Source organism: Alligator mississippiensis, chromosome 1 (genome assembly GCF_030867095.1).
Source record: "Alligator mississippiensis isolate rAllMis1 chromosome 1, rAllMis1, whole genome shotgun sequence".
Classification (NCBI taxonomy): domain Eukaryota; kingdom Metazoa; phylum Chordata; order Crocodylia; family Alligatoridae; genus Alligator; species Alligator mississippiensis.
In genome coordinates this window covers 170,696,167-170,714,892 of record NC_081824.1, presented here as the reverse complement: position 1 = coordinate 170,714,892, position 18,726 = coordinate 170,696,167, and the positions used below count along the sequence as shown (strand labels likewise).

At 47.3% G+C, this 18,726-nt stretch overlaps 1 protein-coding gene across 2 annotated transcripts in view; it reads right to left on the bottom strand.

The window, feature by feature from the left end:
- The window catches only part of ZFAND3 (zinc finger AN1-type containing 3), a 269,631-nt gene extending 264,417 nt beyond the window's left edge, over nucleotides 1–5,214 (bottom strand). For both annotated transcript variants that reach the window (XM_059716965.1, XM_059716951.1), the window contains exon 1: nucleotides 5,057–5,214. In XM_059716965.1, the coding sequence (XP_059572948.1) occupies nucleotides 5,057–5,127 (71 nt within the window). In that variant the 5' untranslated portion in view covers nucleotides 5,128–5,214. The remainder of the gene's footprint in view (nucleotides 1–5,056) is intronic.
- Between the last annotated feature and the right edge of the window lie 13,512 nt (nucleotides 5,215–18,726).

Sequence of the window (18,726 nt, the reverse complement as noted above, 5' to 3'; positions counted from 1 at the left end):
CCCAATTGGTATTTTACCATACAGCACTTGCCTATACACATAACTACTTAATCACAAAGGCCCCAGTTCTTCAACAAGCTCCACAAAAATGGATTCCTGTTCTCGACTTTACAAAGGTTCCATACACAGACGGTGTGCCTACATGAAGTTTATTACAGATTGGGTCCCATCTCTAAGTAACACATAAAATGGCTCAATTAGAATGTGGATGGAATCATAAAAAAAAGCAGAGCTGGAAGTAACCTCTAGAGATCATGGAGTCCCTCCCTCTGGAGGTCACATATTCAACCCTATTCATGAAGCAGAATCATCCCTATCCAAACCATCCTATGCAAAATCTAGTCTGACCTATTACTAAAACTACACAAGCAACCCTGCCACACAACCACAAAGCATAGCACCCTAACCTGCCGCAGGTAAAGGAGGGAGACAATGGTGGCCAATGTCCTGCTGCTGCAAGGGCTGTTAAAATACCTTGAGAGGAAGGAAGAGGGCCACATCCCCCACTACAAAGGAAGGTGAAAAACCCCACAGGCAATACTAATTTGACCATTAGATAAAATTTCTTCTTGACCCCAAATTAAAGCAGGTAAAATCTTCAGCTGTAAGAAATAATATTTATTAACTATAGTCTGTCATTCAGGGAAGCAAGTGAAGAATTCTTCCAGAAGGAAACATTCAGTGCAACAGACACTGCAAACAAGGCAAACTGAAATTCCCACATATACCTTTTTTTTAACCTTGTTCTGTTGGACAGTTTCACGTGTAAAAGACAAAAAGATATGCCATAATTAAAGTTTGAAATGCTATTGTATGGGATGGAAGGACAGAGAAAGCATTTCTAAAACATAGAAAATAACTCTTGCTTTTTAAATCAAGTCCGGAGACATGAAAAATTTAGATTTGGATTGTCTGGGTACGAAATGGCTTACTAAAAAGTAATATTCAACCTGATGCTCCACTGGAGCCTCACTTAAGCCAAAGGATTTTAAAAAGGTCTTGTGCTTTTTTCAAATGATAAATAAAAAAGGACTTTAAGGTTTTTTGTTGTTGTTACTGTGGTTGTTTTGCTTTGTTTTCCCCCCTACCTTCTTTTAGCTTAGAAAAAGAATGGCACATCTCATTTTTGCTGGAAGACCTCAGAGATTTCAGGGATGCCTACTGTAAGCTTCAACAAAAGTGAACTTACAAATGTTAGTCATTTACCTTAAATGAATGTTTAAAAAAAAAGATAGATATATTAAATGTTCTCTGAAAAAAATCCTTCCACGCTCAATTGTTCAGTATTCAATACCTTGTATTTTATAGCATCAACAGTCTTCTAGACCTCCAATCCCCAAAGATTCTTGCAGCCTAAAAAGGACCTGAATTTCTAATATTAAGACAGGCAAATTTTTCAGATTTTCATAAAGCAGCCTTGACACAGACATTCCCATCTTCTCTTCCCTTTACATATGGCTTAAAAATAAATAAATAAATAAAGCACGTGTTTCAGGAACTGTTTACATCATAGTCAATCTATAAACACATTTTAGTTGCTGATACTAACAACCTTTTATTTTTAATGCTCTTTTTTTGCATTTTCCTTAATATGCCAACTGTTGAGATTACTGTAGAGAAAATTCACCTGTGCCAAATACCACTGTTAAGCATTACACAGGACTTCTGTGCATCACCATGTAGAAATAATCACAGCCTTCATATTTAGCCAAGGCCAACTTCCTGAAATCCAAATCGACCCATTGGCTTGATACATATAACTGTATTGTTCTGATAACAAGTTACCTTTTTGTTTTCCTTCCAAACCCCCCAGGTTGTATCACACAATTTACACACAGAATTTACATATAATCTGGACCTCTACAGTCTTGACTTAGTATTTTTGTGCATGCAATAAAAATATCAAGTATTTTTTTAGTGCAGCTTTTCTGTTAGTACTTTTAACCGTCTGGGTCCATTTGGCTATTTGATTCTCCTGTGAGAGCAATTCAAGGCCTTGTCTGTAATCATGGATTTGTATTCAGGAAAAAAATCCATTTTTCCTAAAACTAAACCTGAACTAAACTAAAACTATACAGGGTTGACTTCTATGCAGGGTCAATTTATAATCAGAACAATACAGTATATTGATATACCAAAAATGCAGTTTAGACTCAAGAGCAGTCATGGAATGAATCTTAATTGTCGGGCTAATGGGGAAATAGGAAACCTTGAAGAGTCAAAGTCTAAGAAAAAAGTGTGCAAAATGGCCCATTTCCTAGCTGCCTATGCAGAAATGAAGTTTGAAGGGGCACTGTTTGGAATGCAGCATCTTTTATAGTTCTTTGCTACTGGAGAGGGAGATGGACAGAGAGAGAGAGCCTTTTCAGGAGAAAAAGGCTGATGAGAAAACAAAGCAGATATATAAAAGCCAAAGGATGGCTGATCAAATCTTTCTCCATCTCAAGCATTTTTAGGAACTTGGACAATGGGCTGTTCCCAGCACACGGGCAAGCCTGGTTTGGGGAAAGTAGAAAAAACATGATAAGTCTATGCAAACTCTTCAAGACATCTTATTAAGCCTTCCAGAGGAAGACAATACATTGTTAAATCCCAAATTTACAGGTTTGTGCATGTAACAGAGGCCTAAAATGCTAGAAGATAAACAAGCAAGCCTGATTTAAGAGTAGCAATTTGATTTGTGTAACTGTCAGTCAGTGACATAATTAAAAATGACAGTTCAACCTGATCTGTGAGAACAGTAAAGCATCTCTGCTCAAGATCGCTTCCTTTTGTGTAATTAAAAAGCATTCAGAGCTTCTGCTTGAAAACTCATTATACCTCGGCGCAATTACAAGACTAAACTTTTTGGTTGCTTTGGATGAACTTCAAGAGAGAAGCATTAGCTATGCAGGACAATCTGGACTATCCTGACAATTTACTTGACCTGACAGTGAGTATGAAATTAACAATAAGGCACTTAAAAGTGTTGCTGGTTTATCAATCTCAGGTAGTTGTATGGAAAAAAATGCACAACTGAACCAACATAACTATGCCATCAAAATCCTGCAATAGATATAATAAGAATCCATTCACCAATATAATTTATGTTCAGGGAATGAAGCTATCTTGGCAAAAGCACTCTTGCTCTCACAAAGCTGCAACCCCATTAGAAGAAAAACTAGCTATACTGGCAAACTCCTTTCCAGACAGACAAGGCCTATGTAAACAAGGACAAGCCAAACATATCTATGTCTTCAAAACTCAGAACTACATGTTCCCAATCCAACCACCTTAGGGTGAGCTTAACCTTTTCAGCTGCTAGTAACTCATTGAAGAAAGATTCCTTTCCTCACTAAATAGAATCTTTTCAATTTTTTTATTTATTTTTTTTTAGTGAAGTCTACTTGTGTTCTTCACAGATGCCAAGTACAGTGCTAGAAATGAAACCCTGTGAAGGTAGAGCCAAAATGCTCCACTGCAGACCTAAACTGGAGGAACCACTGCTGGGATTATACCACATAAAAAGGAAAGGAACAAGTAAACGCCAGCCAATTGTTCATGTAATAAGCATGTCTCAACCAAGAACTCATAGGCAGCATCCTTAAAGAAAGGCCATATTCTGCACAGCCTCCTATCACTGTTAAAATGAAACTCCGAGTACAAAACATCCCCTCTTTTCACAAAAATAAGATACTGAACTTGTTGCAAAGTTCAGCAAGAAATGAGTTGCCAGTCACAGTTTCTGGTGTTTTTGTATATACCATCAATGATAGAAACCAAGCATGCCAAGGTGGAGATAGTCACTTTTTTTCCGTCATATTAGAAAAAGCAGGAGGCAGGGATAGACAAGCTTGCCAAAACAAAAATGAGAAGTGAATATTTACTGTATATTTACAATCTTCCCAACTAGAACGAGCCAGCTGTCGAAAGTTCAGACTGGGGTCATAATTCACAAAGGGGATTGCATTAGCAATCCTGCCATTCCGATGAAAACCATCAGATGAAGCCTGTTGTACTGTGACACCTTTAATTCACTTCTAACGAACCTCTGTCCTCTTCCTTTCAACTCCTGTAAAGTAACCCAACATAGCAATACCTAGATCCTATAGGCAGGTATAAGTGTCAGGGGACCCGTAGGCAGAGGCTCTCACACTACCGTCAAGTTGTGAGATCTTTGAAGATGCCATAAATAAGGGATGTTAGGACCAATGTGCCTAGCCACCCACATTAACGCCACCTGAGGTTCAGTTGTCCCCACTGGTTCTGTATATGCCACATGAGAGCTGGTGAAGGAACAAGAACAGACATCTTTGACAGACATGGCCTGGAGATAAATGGAGCCTAATAGGAGCACACTTGTTCTTTCCTCCCTGGACACCATTCCTCCAAGGAAGGACTTAATGCCCTTGGTCCCACAACACCTCTCTTCCAAACAGGATCAGCTATCAGCTGGCAATGGCTGCCCCTTCAACAAGACCCGTGGGGCTCCAGCAGACCAAGGAAGGCCGACAAAGACAAAAACCCACATCCGCTCTTCTTCCTCATCCGCCTTGGTCAACAAGGTGTGAGGCCAGGGCTGTGCTCCTCCTAGCCCTCCTCACCCCCTGAAAACGAGGAGCTGTGAAGGCACTGAGGCTCCCACCTGCTAGGCCTGCAGGCAGGGCTGAAACACAGGCCCAGGGAGGCCTTGGGGCTACCTTGCCTGCCACTTGGCCCACATCACATGCCCTCCACCATGCCAGGGGGCACTGGGGCGAGGTGCCCCTTGGGCCAACAAACCTGAGAATGGAAAGGGGCAGAGCCTTCTTGACTGCTCCCCTGCAGTCCCCTCCCCTCTACCCACCCCCAGCTCACTGCCCCCACCCCTCCCAGCTCACCCTCACACACCCCCCCCAGTTCACCCTCACCTCGAGGCCCCGGGGAGCCCCCCCTGCAGGGTGGAGGCACCCGAGGCGGGAGGGTGGGGGCAGGGCGGGAGGGATCCCCCCGCGGCCACAACCCGCCCCCCACACAGAGAAGGGGCGGCCCCCCCGGCCGAGCCCCGCGCCAGGCCCGGCCCGCGGGCCGCACTCACCCCCAGAAGCCGCAGGGGCAGCGGGGCGGCAGGCTGGGCGCCTTGCTGCGCTCGCTGCCGGCGTCTCCCATGGCGGCGGCGAGCGGGGCCTGGGCGGCAGGCCGGGCGGGCGGGGGCGCGGCGGGGCAGGGCTGCGGCCGGGATTCCAGGCCGGTCAGCTGGAGCCGGGCGCGACCAACGGCGGTGGCGGCGGCGGGGGGGAGCGGAGGGAGGAAGCGGAGCTGCCGCGCCCGGCCAGGCCCGAGTGACACTGGGGAGGGCAACGGGCGGCCGCGCCCCTCCCTCCGCGGCGCCTGTGACGCAGCTGCAGTGGCCGCGCGCCACCCCCTGACCCAACAATGCCCCCTCCCCCGCTGCTCCCAGCTCCACTTCCCCCTCCACCCCGCAGCGGGCTGGATGGTGTCGCCCGGCCGCAGGATCAGCTGGGAGCGGCGCGTGCCAACTGCTGACGGTAGGGGGGGGTTGGTGGGGACCAAAGCGAGGGTGTGGAGAGCCAGGAGCAGGGGTGGGGAAGGGAATGCGGTAGACTTGAGCAAGCAGCAGCGCTCGACTCCAGCAGGTTAAGAGGCAGTGAGGGCAATAGAGGAAGAAAGAGGAGCCGTTTGCTTTATCCCCCCCTCCACTACAGACACCGAGTGGTACAGTCCGAAGAGATAGGACTTCAGAAGCAAGGGAGAAGATTTGGCGCATGCGCAAGGAGACGGAACCCGGAAGTGAGAGGGTCAGCGAGGGCTCCCCCTACCTGGAATCCCCGCTCTGGCTGCGGCCGCCGCCCCGCCTCCTCCCCTCCGTGACGTAACGCGGGGCGGGGCAGCATATACTGCTTGAGTCAGAATTCTCGAGTGTGGCGGCGGCGTCACAGTGCGGGGTCTAGGCGTCGCCCGCGCTTGGCAGCTTTCTCTTTCAAGTGGTTGTCTTATTATTTATTCATTATTATTTATTCCATCATAAGTATAATGAGCGCAGACCACAATCACCTCACCGCTGGTCACATTTTCTCATGTAAAAGCAGTAGAAAAAGTGTCTTTTATCCTAATGATGTATTATTACGAATTATTATTCTCCATCATTCTTGTTAATTCATTATTATTTCAACATAATTATGATGAGTGGGGAATGCAAGCACCTCACTTTTCTTGACAATTTTCTCGTGTAAAAGAGCAGTAGGAAAATTAAGGCAAAACTCTACAGCTCTTGGTTCACAGATATTCGACCAACTATGAAAAAGCAAAAAAAAAAATTTTTTCTGCAAGCTTTATGGCACGCACCCTTCCTCAGGCTAAGGGAAAATTAAAGATGGTGAAAAGTCCCCATAGGTAGAAAATAAACTTTATTTTTCAACACAGGAAGCTGAAGGTGGGAAACTGTCTTTTATCCTTATTATTTACTAGCCATTGCCAGTCAAGAATCGGGGGGGAGGGGGGAACAGAGCCCCATGCCCCCTCCCCCTGTCCAGGCCTGTGCCCCGCTTCTCCTGCTACTTGGGGTCTGGCCCTGCTCCCCGCCTCCCTGCAACAGTGGTGTGCAGGGGGGAGCAGCAGGCCCAGGTTCAATTCCAGGGGTGCGGGGGAGGACTGGGCCCAAGGGTGAGGAGAAGCTGGCCCACCGTGGAGGGGGGGAACAGTAGACCCGGGCCAACAGAGCAGCAGTGGGGGGAATGGGAGGGAGCGGGCTCAGGGCTAACAAGGGGGTGGATGGGGGTGGCAGGCCCAAGGGGGGAAGGAGGCCTGCTCCTCCCCTCCCCCCACCGCTGCCACGTTGGGTTGGGCCAGGCCCGTAGCTCCCTCTCCCTCTGCTCCCTCTCCTTCCCCCCCACAGCACCACAGCAGGCCAGCTTCTCCCCCCCCACTCTGGCCCATTCCTTCCCCCCACCATGTCAGGCCCACTCCTTCCCCCCACTGGCCCTGCAGGCAGCGATGACAGAAGGGGGGAGGGGTGGGCCAAGGCCAATGCCGATGGCCTCGTCCCACCCCCCATGGCATCCCAACTCCGCACCGCTCCATGCTGCCACTGCCATCACCTCCAAGAGCAAGGAGAGGGGGGAGGCCAGCTCAGGTGGTCTCACCCCCCATCCATCATTGCCACCTGCAGGGAACAGGGCAGGGGGGCAAGGCCTTCACTCCGTCTCCTGTGTCCCCACCATCATGGCGGCACTCCGCCACACTGCCACCTCCTGTCCCAGTGCTGCATTTGCACTCTGATTGGCTGTTTCAGTCAGCCAATCAGAGTGCAAATAAAGCATTATGGACAGACAGACAAACAATGGCTTTTATAATATTTGAATTATTAGTAATGATTATTGCCCACCATTCTTGTTAATTATTCATTATCATTTCATCATAATTATAATGAGTGGGGAACACAAGCACCTCACTTCTCTTGATAATTTTCTCATTTAAATGAGCAGTAGGAAAAGTATCTTTTATCCTCATTATTTATCATTATTATTTATTATTGTTCATCATTCTTAATTATTCATTATTATTTCATAATAATAATAATGAGCAAGGAACAGAGGCACCCCATTTCTCTTGACAATTTTCTCATTTACAAGAGCAGTAAGAAAAGTATCGTTTATTTTTGTGTTGATTATGGTTATTATTAATTGTTCATTGTATAAGTGTTTAATAATAATGATGATAAAGGCAAGCATTGGCTTTGCGTTTTGCTATGCACACGTGGCAAGAGTAGTGAGCAGGACAGGATAATAGTGACACAGGAGACTGGTTAAGATGGCTCTGTGGTGTGCCCCAGTAAATGGCAGTTCTTATGTTCTTAAGGATGTGCAAATGGTTATTTGGTTTTCCTTATCTGTTGTATCCTGATACTGTGTTGCCTGTTGGATTTTGGCAATCATACAAAGTGATACCAGCTTTTGTTTTCTCTTTCCTGGGCCTGTGGTAATTGTTCTTTCTTCCCTGATTTCCACTGCTGTAAAATAGAAGTCATTCAAGATATAAATGTGTGTTTTCCCTTTGGAGGAACAAACATCATGCTTAATCAAGCACCTTAGAGGATGAAACTGACCAGAAACTGACACTGAATACAAGTGACTTGAATACAATGACTTGTTCTGTCATTTCCGTTGTGCATGTGCTGAAGAGATGAGTCAAATGCAGGAGAAGGCCAGCATAAACAGAGCACAGTAACACAAAACTATATGAGGAAGCTGTGGGTTTAACAGGACAGGTTCTAAAATCCAGAGTGAGAGTCATCAAATGTGGATTGTGTTCCTGAAACAGTGTGTCAAGTGTGTCCCCCTGTGTAAATCACAGTTTTGGATTCCCTGTGCTTTGATTTCTGTTAATTAGAAATAATGAAATTGATTCACTATCATAAAGCTTGTTTTGATCTCTGGAAGTGATGCATATGTGAGCTTTATTAGTATTGTGAGTAACAGCCTAAAGTGTACTTTTAAGAATTTATTAAGGAGGCTCTGATACCAGCTCTATAGTTAATGTTGATTTATATTTTGCACTTGAAGTACAAACTCAACCTTTTGTTTGATATGAAAAATAAGGCTCACCCAGCTTGTAGCACTTGTTTGCTGAGTACAAGAAGTCTGTGAGTTAAATACTGGGTCCTGTAAGTAATTTAGCAGCCTTCATCAGTCTTTTCTTTGTCCTGAATTATTGTAATAATGGAATAATGGAGACACTTTAAACTTTTCATGTAGTTAACATTAATTTCTTTAATCCTCCGCATAAGCTATATTGGGAGAAACTAAGTGTAGGTATGATTTTGTTAATGGTTATTGTATCTTATTGTTACATAGGCTATAGATAAGCTCAGGTAACATAACTGGGGTTCTTATGACATCAGCGCTAATTCAACCAATTAACAACTTTCCTCTACAGCTGTTTGAATGTAACAGTTTCTTTGTTGTAAAGGTCAGGTTCCAAAAAAAGGCTTGGATACTTAAAACAGGATTAGATGGACTTTAGATGCTTAAATCAAAAATTGTGTTCCAAAAAAATCTCTGAGTATTGTCTATCTAACCTTGGAGGTGCTGCAACTCAGGAGACACCTGCTTTCTTGAGCTGAAGAATCCTCAGATGCCTGCATTTCTGCACATGTCCAGAAGCAGTAGTGTAACCAGGGCAGTGTGAGTGGAGCACTAGCCCTGGGTGCCAACAGGGAGGGGAAGCAAGAATCACTGTGCCCTGGGAGACCTGCCATGTGCTGTCCATGCCTAGCGATAGGAACCAGGCAGGGCAGCACTGACCACACCAAGGACTTTATCTGGGGGGGGGGTAAATGGAGCGAGTGGAATGGAGATCCCTCCACCCCTCCCAGGGAACATTTGCAAGAGCAGGCAAAGCCCTGAATCCCATATCTATGTATAGGGTGAGGGACAGAGCGAACAGGGCACTAGTCAGCTACCAGGGAACCCAGCTATGGGGCTACTGCTGCCAGAGTGGAGTTGAAGCTGCTACAGCAGTGGAAACAGAAGCCAGTAGCCTTCCCTTCCACTCACCTACACACCCTCCCAGTCTACAGTGACTGGTATTCCCCAACACCTGCCCCTTAACCCAGGGCCCAGCTCACTATGCCTCCCCCCAGAAGTACCCTGTACTGAGCAGCTGGGCCCTAAAGCCTGCCAGAAACGCTTATAAGCAGAGCAAAACCTGAGTCCCTTGAGGATTTTGAAGCCAGCAGTCATGCTCACAATATACCTACACAAGCCTATAGGCTCAGGCCTATCAGAAAATGTGATCTTCACTTCTTTGTTTTTAAAACACAGCTGCTGGAGCAAGAGGAGGTGCTACAGCCACCACTGCTCATCTTTTATTAGAATGCTTCCCCAGGAAGTGAGAGACTGGGTTTAATGCCCTTCTCAGCCTTAGGGGGTTTGAACCAACATCTACCTCCCAGGAGACAGCCCTAAAAAAACTTCCTATGCACTAGGCTGATTGAGGTCTGGGGGTGGGGGGCAAGAGGTGAACATACAATATAATTTCCACTCTTTCTGTTGATCTTGTGCTAATGTGTAGTAAAGAAATCAAGATTCATGGGGCCAAAAGAAGAGAGCACAAGAGCGGGGCAGATTATATAGTTTAATAGTTAGGACACTAGCAGAGAGGGTGGGAGTCCTGGGTTCTGGTCCCTGCTCCCAAGATACTTTGGGCATTTTACATGGAACAGTCAATAAAAAATAAGAAAAAGAATCTTGGGAGCAGGGACTGGACCCAAAGACTCATCCCTTCCATATGAGAGCCTTCGCTTCTATTCTACAGACTCAGTCTCCTTCTTGTGCTCTCTTCTTGCCTTATTATTTTTTTGCACAGTGACAGGTTCAGCAGGAGTGAAGGCTGCTGCCCCAATCAGAATGTGCTATGGCCTGGCAGTAAGGACATCTCTGGGTGATGGGAGATAAGGTTTTGGAACCTTCTGGGCTGGCCTGGAACTCAAGTCTCCAACTTCTGGGAAAGTACAATAGCCACTAGGTTACCATGGAAAAGGTGGGTGGTGTTAGCACCACCATTTCTGCTTTGGATGCCTTGTTATAGAAGGAAATAGTCCCCTGTGGTAGGTCGTTGTTAGCACCTACTCTTTGCGGAGGTTCCAGACTCTTGAGCCAGTGTAGCTAGAGGTACTGTACTGCAACCCTGAAACCAGGTTCCTAAGCTCCACTGAAGTTTGGATAACTTCTGCCCAAAGTATTTCCTACCAGCAGGTTCTAGGCAACTGCCTGCTTAGCATGTGGTGGGCGTAGGGATCCATCTTGTGAAGCGCTTCTCTCTCTCCATGTGCAGCATAAGTAGGAACCTACTCAAGTCATGATTGCACAGATTTTGCAGAAATTGTAAAACTGGGTAATCTCCACAAAATCTGTGAAAACAAAACAAAAAAACCTTACAAAAATAAAATGCGGGAGCCAGCAGTCCTCTTAGCCACACAGCCTGGCATGAAGGGGGCTGCCGGCATGAAAGCAAGCAGGCAAGATGGCTGCTGCTATGCCCCCCCCCCCCCAAACACACACTGCTAATTGGCTGAGTGGTCTGCCTGTCATGTGGCCCTTCCCCTCTCCATCAATCAGTGGTGAGGGGTGGGCCCACCTGACTGACAGCCCAAGGAGCAAGGCTGTGTGACGGACAACCTTCCACCAATCAGTGGTGATTTTCAGGGCCCCCTCGGCCAATCAGAAATCTGGGGGGAGTGGGGGCACACCATGATAAGGTAATAAAAATGGTGGCCAGCCCTGCGATCTTCCAATGAGATTGCCTGGCCTCCTCTTCAAGTTGGGTAGACCCCTAAGCATAAGGAGTCTAGGTGTCTTATGCAGAGTTCTGAATTTCACTTGGAGGGCCTGGTACCAGAAGGTCAGTCACTGAAGCATGTGGCTTGTAGGCTTCTAAGTCCTTCCTTCATTGCCATTAGCCCTAGGTGGTATGAGGCAGAAAGGACATATAGGAAAGAATCTCTTTTCCAGGACATGTTAATGGGCCTAATTGTCCTTAGTCTTAAAGGGGTCACTGACCATGCACTCACAATGTGATTGCTTGGGCTCCATGGCACTTTGACTTTATACTGCTAAGATAACTGGGGGAAGAGCACTCTAAAAGAAAATCCATGCTGAGTTCTCCATGGTTTTTATAAAGACCCTGTGGCAGTGCACCTTTGGGTGTCTGGCACTTTTAGGACAGGAAATGGGCCAGGAGGACCTAGGAGGTAAGGGCAAGAGCTTATGGGAATGGCTAGGAGGCTCTTGGTCCTGAACATGATCTAAAACTGTACCTTGCCAGGGATGGGTGGACTGGTGGGGCTCCTGGTGGCATGGGAGCCCCAGGAAATGCCAGGCCAGTTACCACCCCAGTGAAAGGTGGGTTGGGGTGCCTTAATTATCTCATCCCCCACAACTGGGTGGGTAACCCCATAGTAGGGCCCGAGAAGGTGGACCCATGTAGAAGAGTGTGGGCTAGTTGCTTAGAAGCCTGACTTGAGGCACCTTCGACTGGTCAATGCTGGGGCCAGGACCAGAAGGGTCAAAAGGACTGGGGGCTCACTGCGAGGGACCCCCAGAGCTGGGGGCCTGGGGTTCTGACTGGCCTTGGAGGTGAGGCCAGGGCCTGTGTGGCCAAAGGTCCCGGGGGAGCCACACCTGAGGTGGGGAAGAGTGCAGGGAGCTTGGCAGCCCAGAATGATAGTGGAGTAGGCCACCTAATGAGAAGGGGTCTAGTTGGGGTCCAGACCAGAGTATTATGGGGCCCAGTGTGGGGCCAGAGACATTTAGAACTTAGATGCCATCTGTGAGGCATGGGCTGCAGTGTAGGGGAGGTTTTGCAGCCTCAGATAAAGCCCCTGGCATTGGGGTACAAAAATGGGCAGCCTCCTGCCTAATTAACACCATAATTATGTATCATAAAGGCATGGCAGAAAAGAGAGGTGGGCAGTTAGCCCAGAAACAGGTGGGCGGGCCAATTTCTAACTGGCCCCAGAAAACCCCTGTTACAGACCCCTTCCCCCTAATGCAGTTCTCTACACTAAAGTCACTTGAAAAACCAGATCCATCACACTGCTTAGTTTGTTTGCTTTGCCCTGTTGCTGCAAGGCCAATGCTAACTCATCATAACGGCCTGGTAGACTCTGGCTGTCTTGATACACTAGTGAATCTGCCCTTAAAATTACTTATTAAAACAATTCAATTTTGATATCAAATTTTTAAATCATTAGAAATATTACATAGTAGTATTTTCCCATTCAGGCTAGGGACAGAAGTTACACGTAAACCAGTTTAAGTGATCAGAAACTGGCTTAGACCTGTAGCGGAACAGAGGTTCAGTGTACTTAAACTGCTTTCAAAATGCCTGAAACTTGTTTAAGATAAACCTGGATGGATGTAGTATCAGACTTAAGTGATTTAGATCAAATTGGTTTATGGAGCTTGTGTCCCAGACCCCTTCCAGGTTCAAGTTAACTCTCAGTCCCCCAGCATCCCAGGATGCTTTGCAGCCCTGGGCTGAGCTGTCTGTTCCAGCGATCAGGGTTGGCCACACACCTCTGCTCCCTAGCTGGAGTACTATCACTCCTCTGGGTGAGGAGGGGATGGGAGAGAAAAACTCACTCCTCTGGACCAGCACCAGACCCCTAGCTGGGTACTGCCAGTGGAGGGGGGCAGGGAAGAGAGAACCAGATCCCCAGCCAGGTGCTGCTGGCCTGGGGAGGGGTGCAGGCATCTGCAGCGGGGGCTTAACTCAGCCCCCCAGAGTAGAGAGCTGGAAGCCATGCCCCCTTTTCAGTCTCAGGGGGAGAAGGGGAGAGGAGAAGCCTGCCCCAGGGCTTGTCTCTGACTTCTGAGCTGGGAGCCAGGACCCATGTTCCCTTCTCAGCCTCCCTGCTGGGTAGAAGGAGGGAGAAGCCTGCACTGGGGCTTGGCACCGCCCCAAGAGCAGGAGGAGGGCTGGAGTCCCTTTGCCACGCCCCTTAGTTTCTAAGCTGGCTTAGGGGGCGTGGCTCCCAGCTCTGGGGCGGAGCCAAGGCCCCACTTCCAGCTTCTCCATCCCCCTCCCTTCAGCTGGCCTGCAGGCTGAGGAGGGGGTGTGACTCCTGGCTCTTGGGGGCAGAGCCAAGCCCCACCCCCTTCACCCTTCTCTCCTTAGCCCACCTGGAGGCTGAGAAGGGGGTGTGACTAGGGGACTGCAGCCCTGCTCCCAGCTCTGGGTGGGGAGGTGCAGGGCTGTGGGTTTCCCCCATCCAACCTGGAGGCTGAGTCCGCATGGCTCCTGGTTTCCAGCTTTGGGGCAAAGCCAAGTCACTTCTGCAGGCTTCCCTTTCCCCCTCCCCTCAGCAAGCCCCAGGCTGAGGAGGTTGTATGACTCCTGGCTCTGGGGGCAGACCCAAGCCCAGACACAGACTTCCCTCCCTCATTGCCTCAGCTGGGTGGGAGGCTGAGAAGGAGCCTGGCTAGGAGATTACAGCTGTGATCCCAGCGGGGAGGAGGAATGTGGGGGCAGAGTAAAGCCCCCAGCTCCAGCTTCCCCTCCCCTATCCCAGGCTGTTCCCAACTGGGGGTTCAGTACCAGGCAGGAAGGGTGGGTCCATGTGTCTCCCTCCTCTACCCCATCACCTTGCTCAGCTGGCGGGGAGGCTGAGGAAGGGCCATGGTTGGGGAATCAGAAGGCTCCAGCTCTGTGCAGTGACCGGCAGGCTGGGAGGCATGTTGTAGCACCCCCAGGCTATTAGTGTGGGCCACTGCATGGGTCTGGCTGCCTTTCTTGTTTGAAAAGTGAATGTCAGTTCACTTGCTTATTGGTTCAGTCTATGCAGTTTTTAAAAACCTGCAAAGATTGAATTGATTCAGCCTTAGGCTTTTTGACTGTCTGTATTTAGCCTTAGTGTTTGTGTATGGAATATTTAATAATTTTACAAAACCAAGAATATTTCCAGATCAAATAATAATAAAAACATACCCTACAGTAAAATAGAATTAAGGCTGAAGGTATGCATTGGCAATATTTTAAGGGTAAACACAGTACAGCAGCATTACCCAAGCTTTGTTGGCCTATGGGCAGCAGTATGGCGCAAGAAATGTACTGCAGATAACATCATACTTTGCACTTCCTATCAACTTTTCAGTCTCTTGTAGTGATAAGCAGTGCCCTGCATCTGTGCAGGGACTTGGATGAAGGGATCCTTGAAGCTCTTCCAGTCCTATGATTATATGACTATAGGATTTGAGCCATGGGTTGGAGACCAGTGCACTACAGGAATGAGGTGATTAACATATTACAAACCCAGGAAATTCAGACTTAGACTTAAAAGGAATCTAATCATGTTAAGATATATACAGGCAGAATGCAGGATAGATTTGCACTTTGTAGACTAAGTAAATCAGGGAAGTATAGCATACATCTTTTGTAGCAGGAGCTTATTTCATCAGATGCTGAAAAACGTATAGTCAGGGCACCCAAACAACCTTAAGTTTGCTCTGCAGTGATGCCTTAAGGGGAAGTAATGTGAAAAAAACACTTTATAATTCTGTTTAAGCTAATCTGGGATGCATACTCTCTTCTACCTCAATCCTCATAACATGGCTATTGTGTTAGAGCATTGCAGTGCAGAGGCAGGACAGTTTGAGTGCTTAGGCTATATATTACCATAGCTTAATGTGTTGGAGTTTTGGTTTTGATTTTATATAAAACCATAATTTTGTAAGGCTTGATTCTGAAGTAATTACAACACTCCCCAAAAGATTTAAATTACTGATATGCACCATCAAGTCCATATAGTTTTTGTCTGCGAAAGCTATACATAATAATTTTAACCTACTTATGTTCCTTTGCTCCAGATAACAAATTCATGTTGAATCTGGTTATATGTATCCATTTGCAACACTTGGGAATGTGCAGCCTTCAGTGTATCATTGTGGAATGGGATCATACTAGTTTCAAAAATATCCCTGGAGCAGAGAGGAAGGGAAGCATTCAAACAAGGTAGCTGGTTGGGCTAAGCTGAAAAAAAATGCAAGTTAGTAATACTGCATCACAGGTTAATGTTCTTCTGTATACATGTGCTTTCACCAGCAGGGCTCTTCTTGTGCCCCATCTCTTACTCTCTGTGGAGTATATTTAAGAATTGCCTTTTTTTACAGCTGCTTTCATCCAAAGATTCCCGAGTACGCAACAAGTTTTATAACCTAATATACAAAGCATACGCAAAGGGATCACTTCATTCAGTGCTAAATGTAACCATCTCTGGGGTACTATGAAGAAGTTATTTAACAGACCACAGCAACTGGACACAGGAGTTTAGTACAGGGAGTGAAACAGAATACACCATTTGGTGGAGAAAGCAAGGAGAGTTTTATTTGTATAAGGCTATGGTTCCCAATTTTTTCCTTCAGACTCCTTCTTCTGTAATGGATTCACAGCTGCCAGTTAACAGCTACCCTAACTTGAAAGGGAAAAGTAAAACTAAGAATTTCAGCAAACTTAGAAAAACAAAACAAAAAGCAAAACAAAAATGGAAGACTGTTTTTCATACAATTTCTTTGACTGTTTAACTTTGATAGTGCATTCAAATTGGTTTGGCTATAGCCTTTGTGTTATAGACTGTAATTTGCCCAAAAGCTTGGAAAGAGTGTAATGACAAAGCATCAGGTTGAAGGAAAAGTATGTAGGTGTTAAATCAGTTCTTGTTTAATGTCTGTAATGGCCTGGGAAATGGGTAAATAACACAATTAAATTAATGCACGATATTAATTGGGAGGGTTGTGAGCACTAGTATGAATATAGAAAAAAAAAAGCAAGCAAGCAAGATAACAAGAAAGAAAAAAAAAAGGACCAACATAGGGTCAACATATGGCCAGGAAATAACAAAATGTGATTCATCCTTGACAGATGCAAGCAAATACATCTGGGGGGAAAGAAACTAGAAAAACAGTTGTTCAGCGGTAGGAAAATAACTTGGAAAGCAGTGATGCTGAAGGAGATCTAGTGGGCAGCAGTAACAGTTGATGTCATTTTAGTGCTGGATATCTGAAATGTATCATGAAATAGACAAGCATAATCCCTCTTTTGAGACTGATGCTGGTGCTGCTAGAAAATGATAGTCATTTCTGGATACTTTCCTGCAGGGAGAGGAAGACAAATTGGAGGAAGTAACAGAGGACAGTAACCAAGAGTTGGAGAAACAGAACTATGGAAGATGGATGGGTCTATGTAAAGTTTGGATAAGCCAAAGTTTGGAGGAGAAGGTGCAGGATAATAACCATATACCTGAACTAAAGGTATAATCAAGAAGGAAGGAGATTTTTTAAAGCTAGTAGAAGGGAGTTAAAGAAAAGGATTTAGTTAAGAAAAAGAACATCATGACCTGCTCCACCGGGCTTTAAACTAAGCCCGCTGGGGGACGGGGGGACGACCGCCACTGCTGGACCGCTGAGCAATCCTTGCAAAGCCAGCGGATCATGGCACTCAAGGGAGCCCGCCCCAGCCCCAGCCCTGGTAAAATCTGTGGGCAAGGAAGGAGCCCCCCAGGGGGCGCTTGCCTGCCTGTACACAAATGCCAGGAGCTTGGGGAATAAGCAGGAGGAGCTCATCCTCCTGCTCAGTGCAAACAATTACGATGTCATAGGGATAACGGAGACCTGGTGGGACTCCACCCATGACTGGACCACGGGGATAGATGGCTATACCCTGTACAGGAGGGATCGTGTAGAGAAAAGGGGCGGGGGTGTAGCTCTCTATGTTAAGGAAAGCTACGCGTCCCTGCAAGCCGATATTGGCGACTAGGGTGGACGGCTGGAGACCCTCTGGGTTAAAATCCGTGGGGAACACGGCACAGGGGACACAATGGTGGGAGTCTATTACAGACCTCCCACCCAAAGTCCTGAGCTAGACCAGGAGTTTGCCCAGGAACTGGCTGAGGCAGCTTGCTCCAGGACCATGGTTGTCATGGGTGACTTCAATTACCCAGACATCTCGTGGGAGGATCGCTCAGCAAAATCTGAGCGGTCGCAGAGCTTCCTCTCGTGCGTGGATGACCTCTACCTGACTCAAGAAGTCTATGGGCCAACGAGAGGCAAAGCGCTGCTCGACCTGGTGCTGGCTACTGGGGAGGACCTAGTCGGCGACCTAGAGATCGATGGGAAGCTGGGTGACAGCGACCATGAGCTGATCACCTTCACCATCCGCCGAAAAGCTGACAAGTCGGTCAGCAACACGCAAGTCCTTGACTTCAGGAAAGCCGACTTTGACAAGCTCAGGAGGCTTGTCAGTGAGGCCCTAAGGGACTGTGACCGCAGGGAGAGGGGAGTTCAAGAAGAGTGGTTGCTCCTCAAGGGAGCGATCCTCAATGCACAAACTAAGTCTATTCCATCTCGGAGGAAAGGCAGCAAGAGGGCACAGCAGCCCCCCTGGCTCTCCAGGGACCTAGCAGACCTCCTGAGGCTAAAAAGAAAGGCCTACAAAGGATGGAGGATGGGAGTCACCTCCAAGGAGGATTATTCTGCACTGGTCCGGTCCTGTAGGGAGCTGACCAGGAAAGCCAAGGCTGCAACTGAACTCCAGCTAGCTTTGAGCACCAAGGACAATAAAAAGTCCTTTTTCAGATATGTGGGGAGCCGGAGGAAAAGCAGGGGCAACGTTGGACCCCTGCTGAACCAGATGGGGCAACTGACAACTGACGCCCAGGAAAAAGCCAACCTATTAAATAGGTACTTTGCGTCGGTCTTTCATCAGCCCCGTGGGACGCCTGTGCCTGCTACAGGGCCGGGAAGTCCGGGTGAGGGTGATCCCCTGCCCTCCATTAATGCTGACTTTGTGAAGGAACATCTTGAGAAGCTGGATACCTTCAAGTCAGCTGGCCCTGACAATCTTCACCCCAGGGTACTCAAGGAGCTGGCGAGCATCATAGCCCAGCCTCTAGCGCGGATCTTTGAAAACTCTTGGCGCTCTGGTGTAGTGCCCGAAGACTGGAAGAAGGCCAACGTGGTGCCTATCTTCAAGAAAGGGAGGAAAGTGGATCCAGCTAACTATAGGCCCATCAGCCTGACTTCTATCTCGGGGAAGATCTTAGAAAAGTTTATTAAGGAGGCCATCCTTAATGGACTGGCCGACGCCAACATCTTAAGGGATAGCCAGCACGGGTTTGTTGCGGGTAGGTCTTGCTTGACCAATCTCATTTCCTTCTACGACCAGGTGACCTATCACCTGGACAAGGGAGATGAG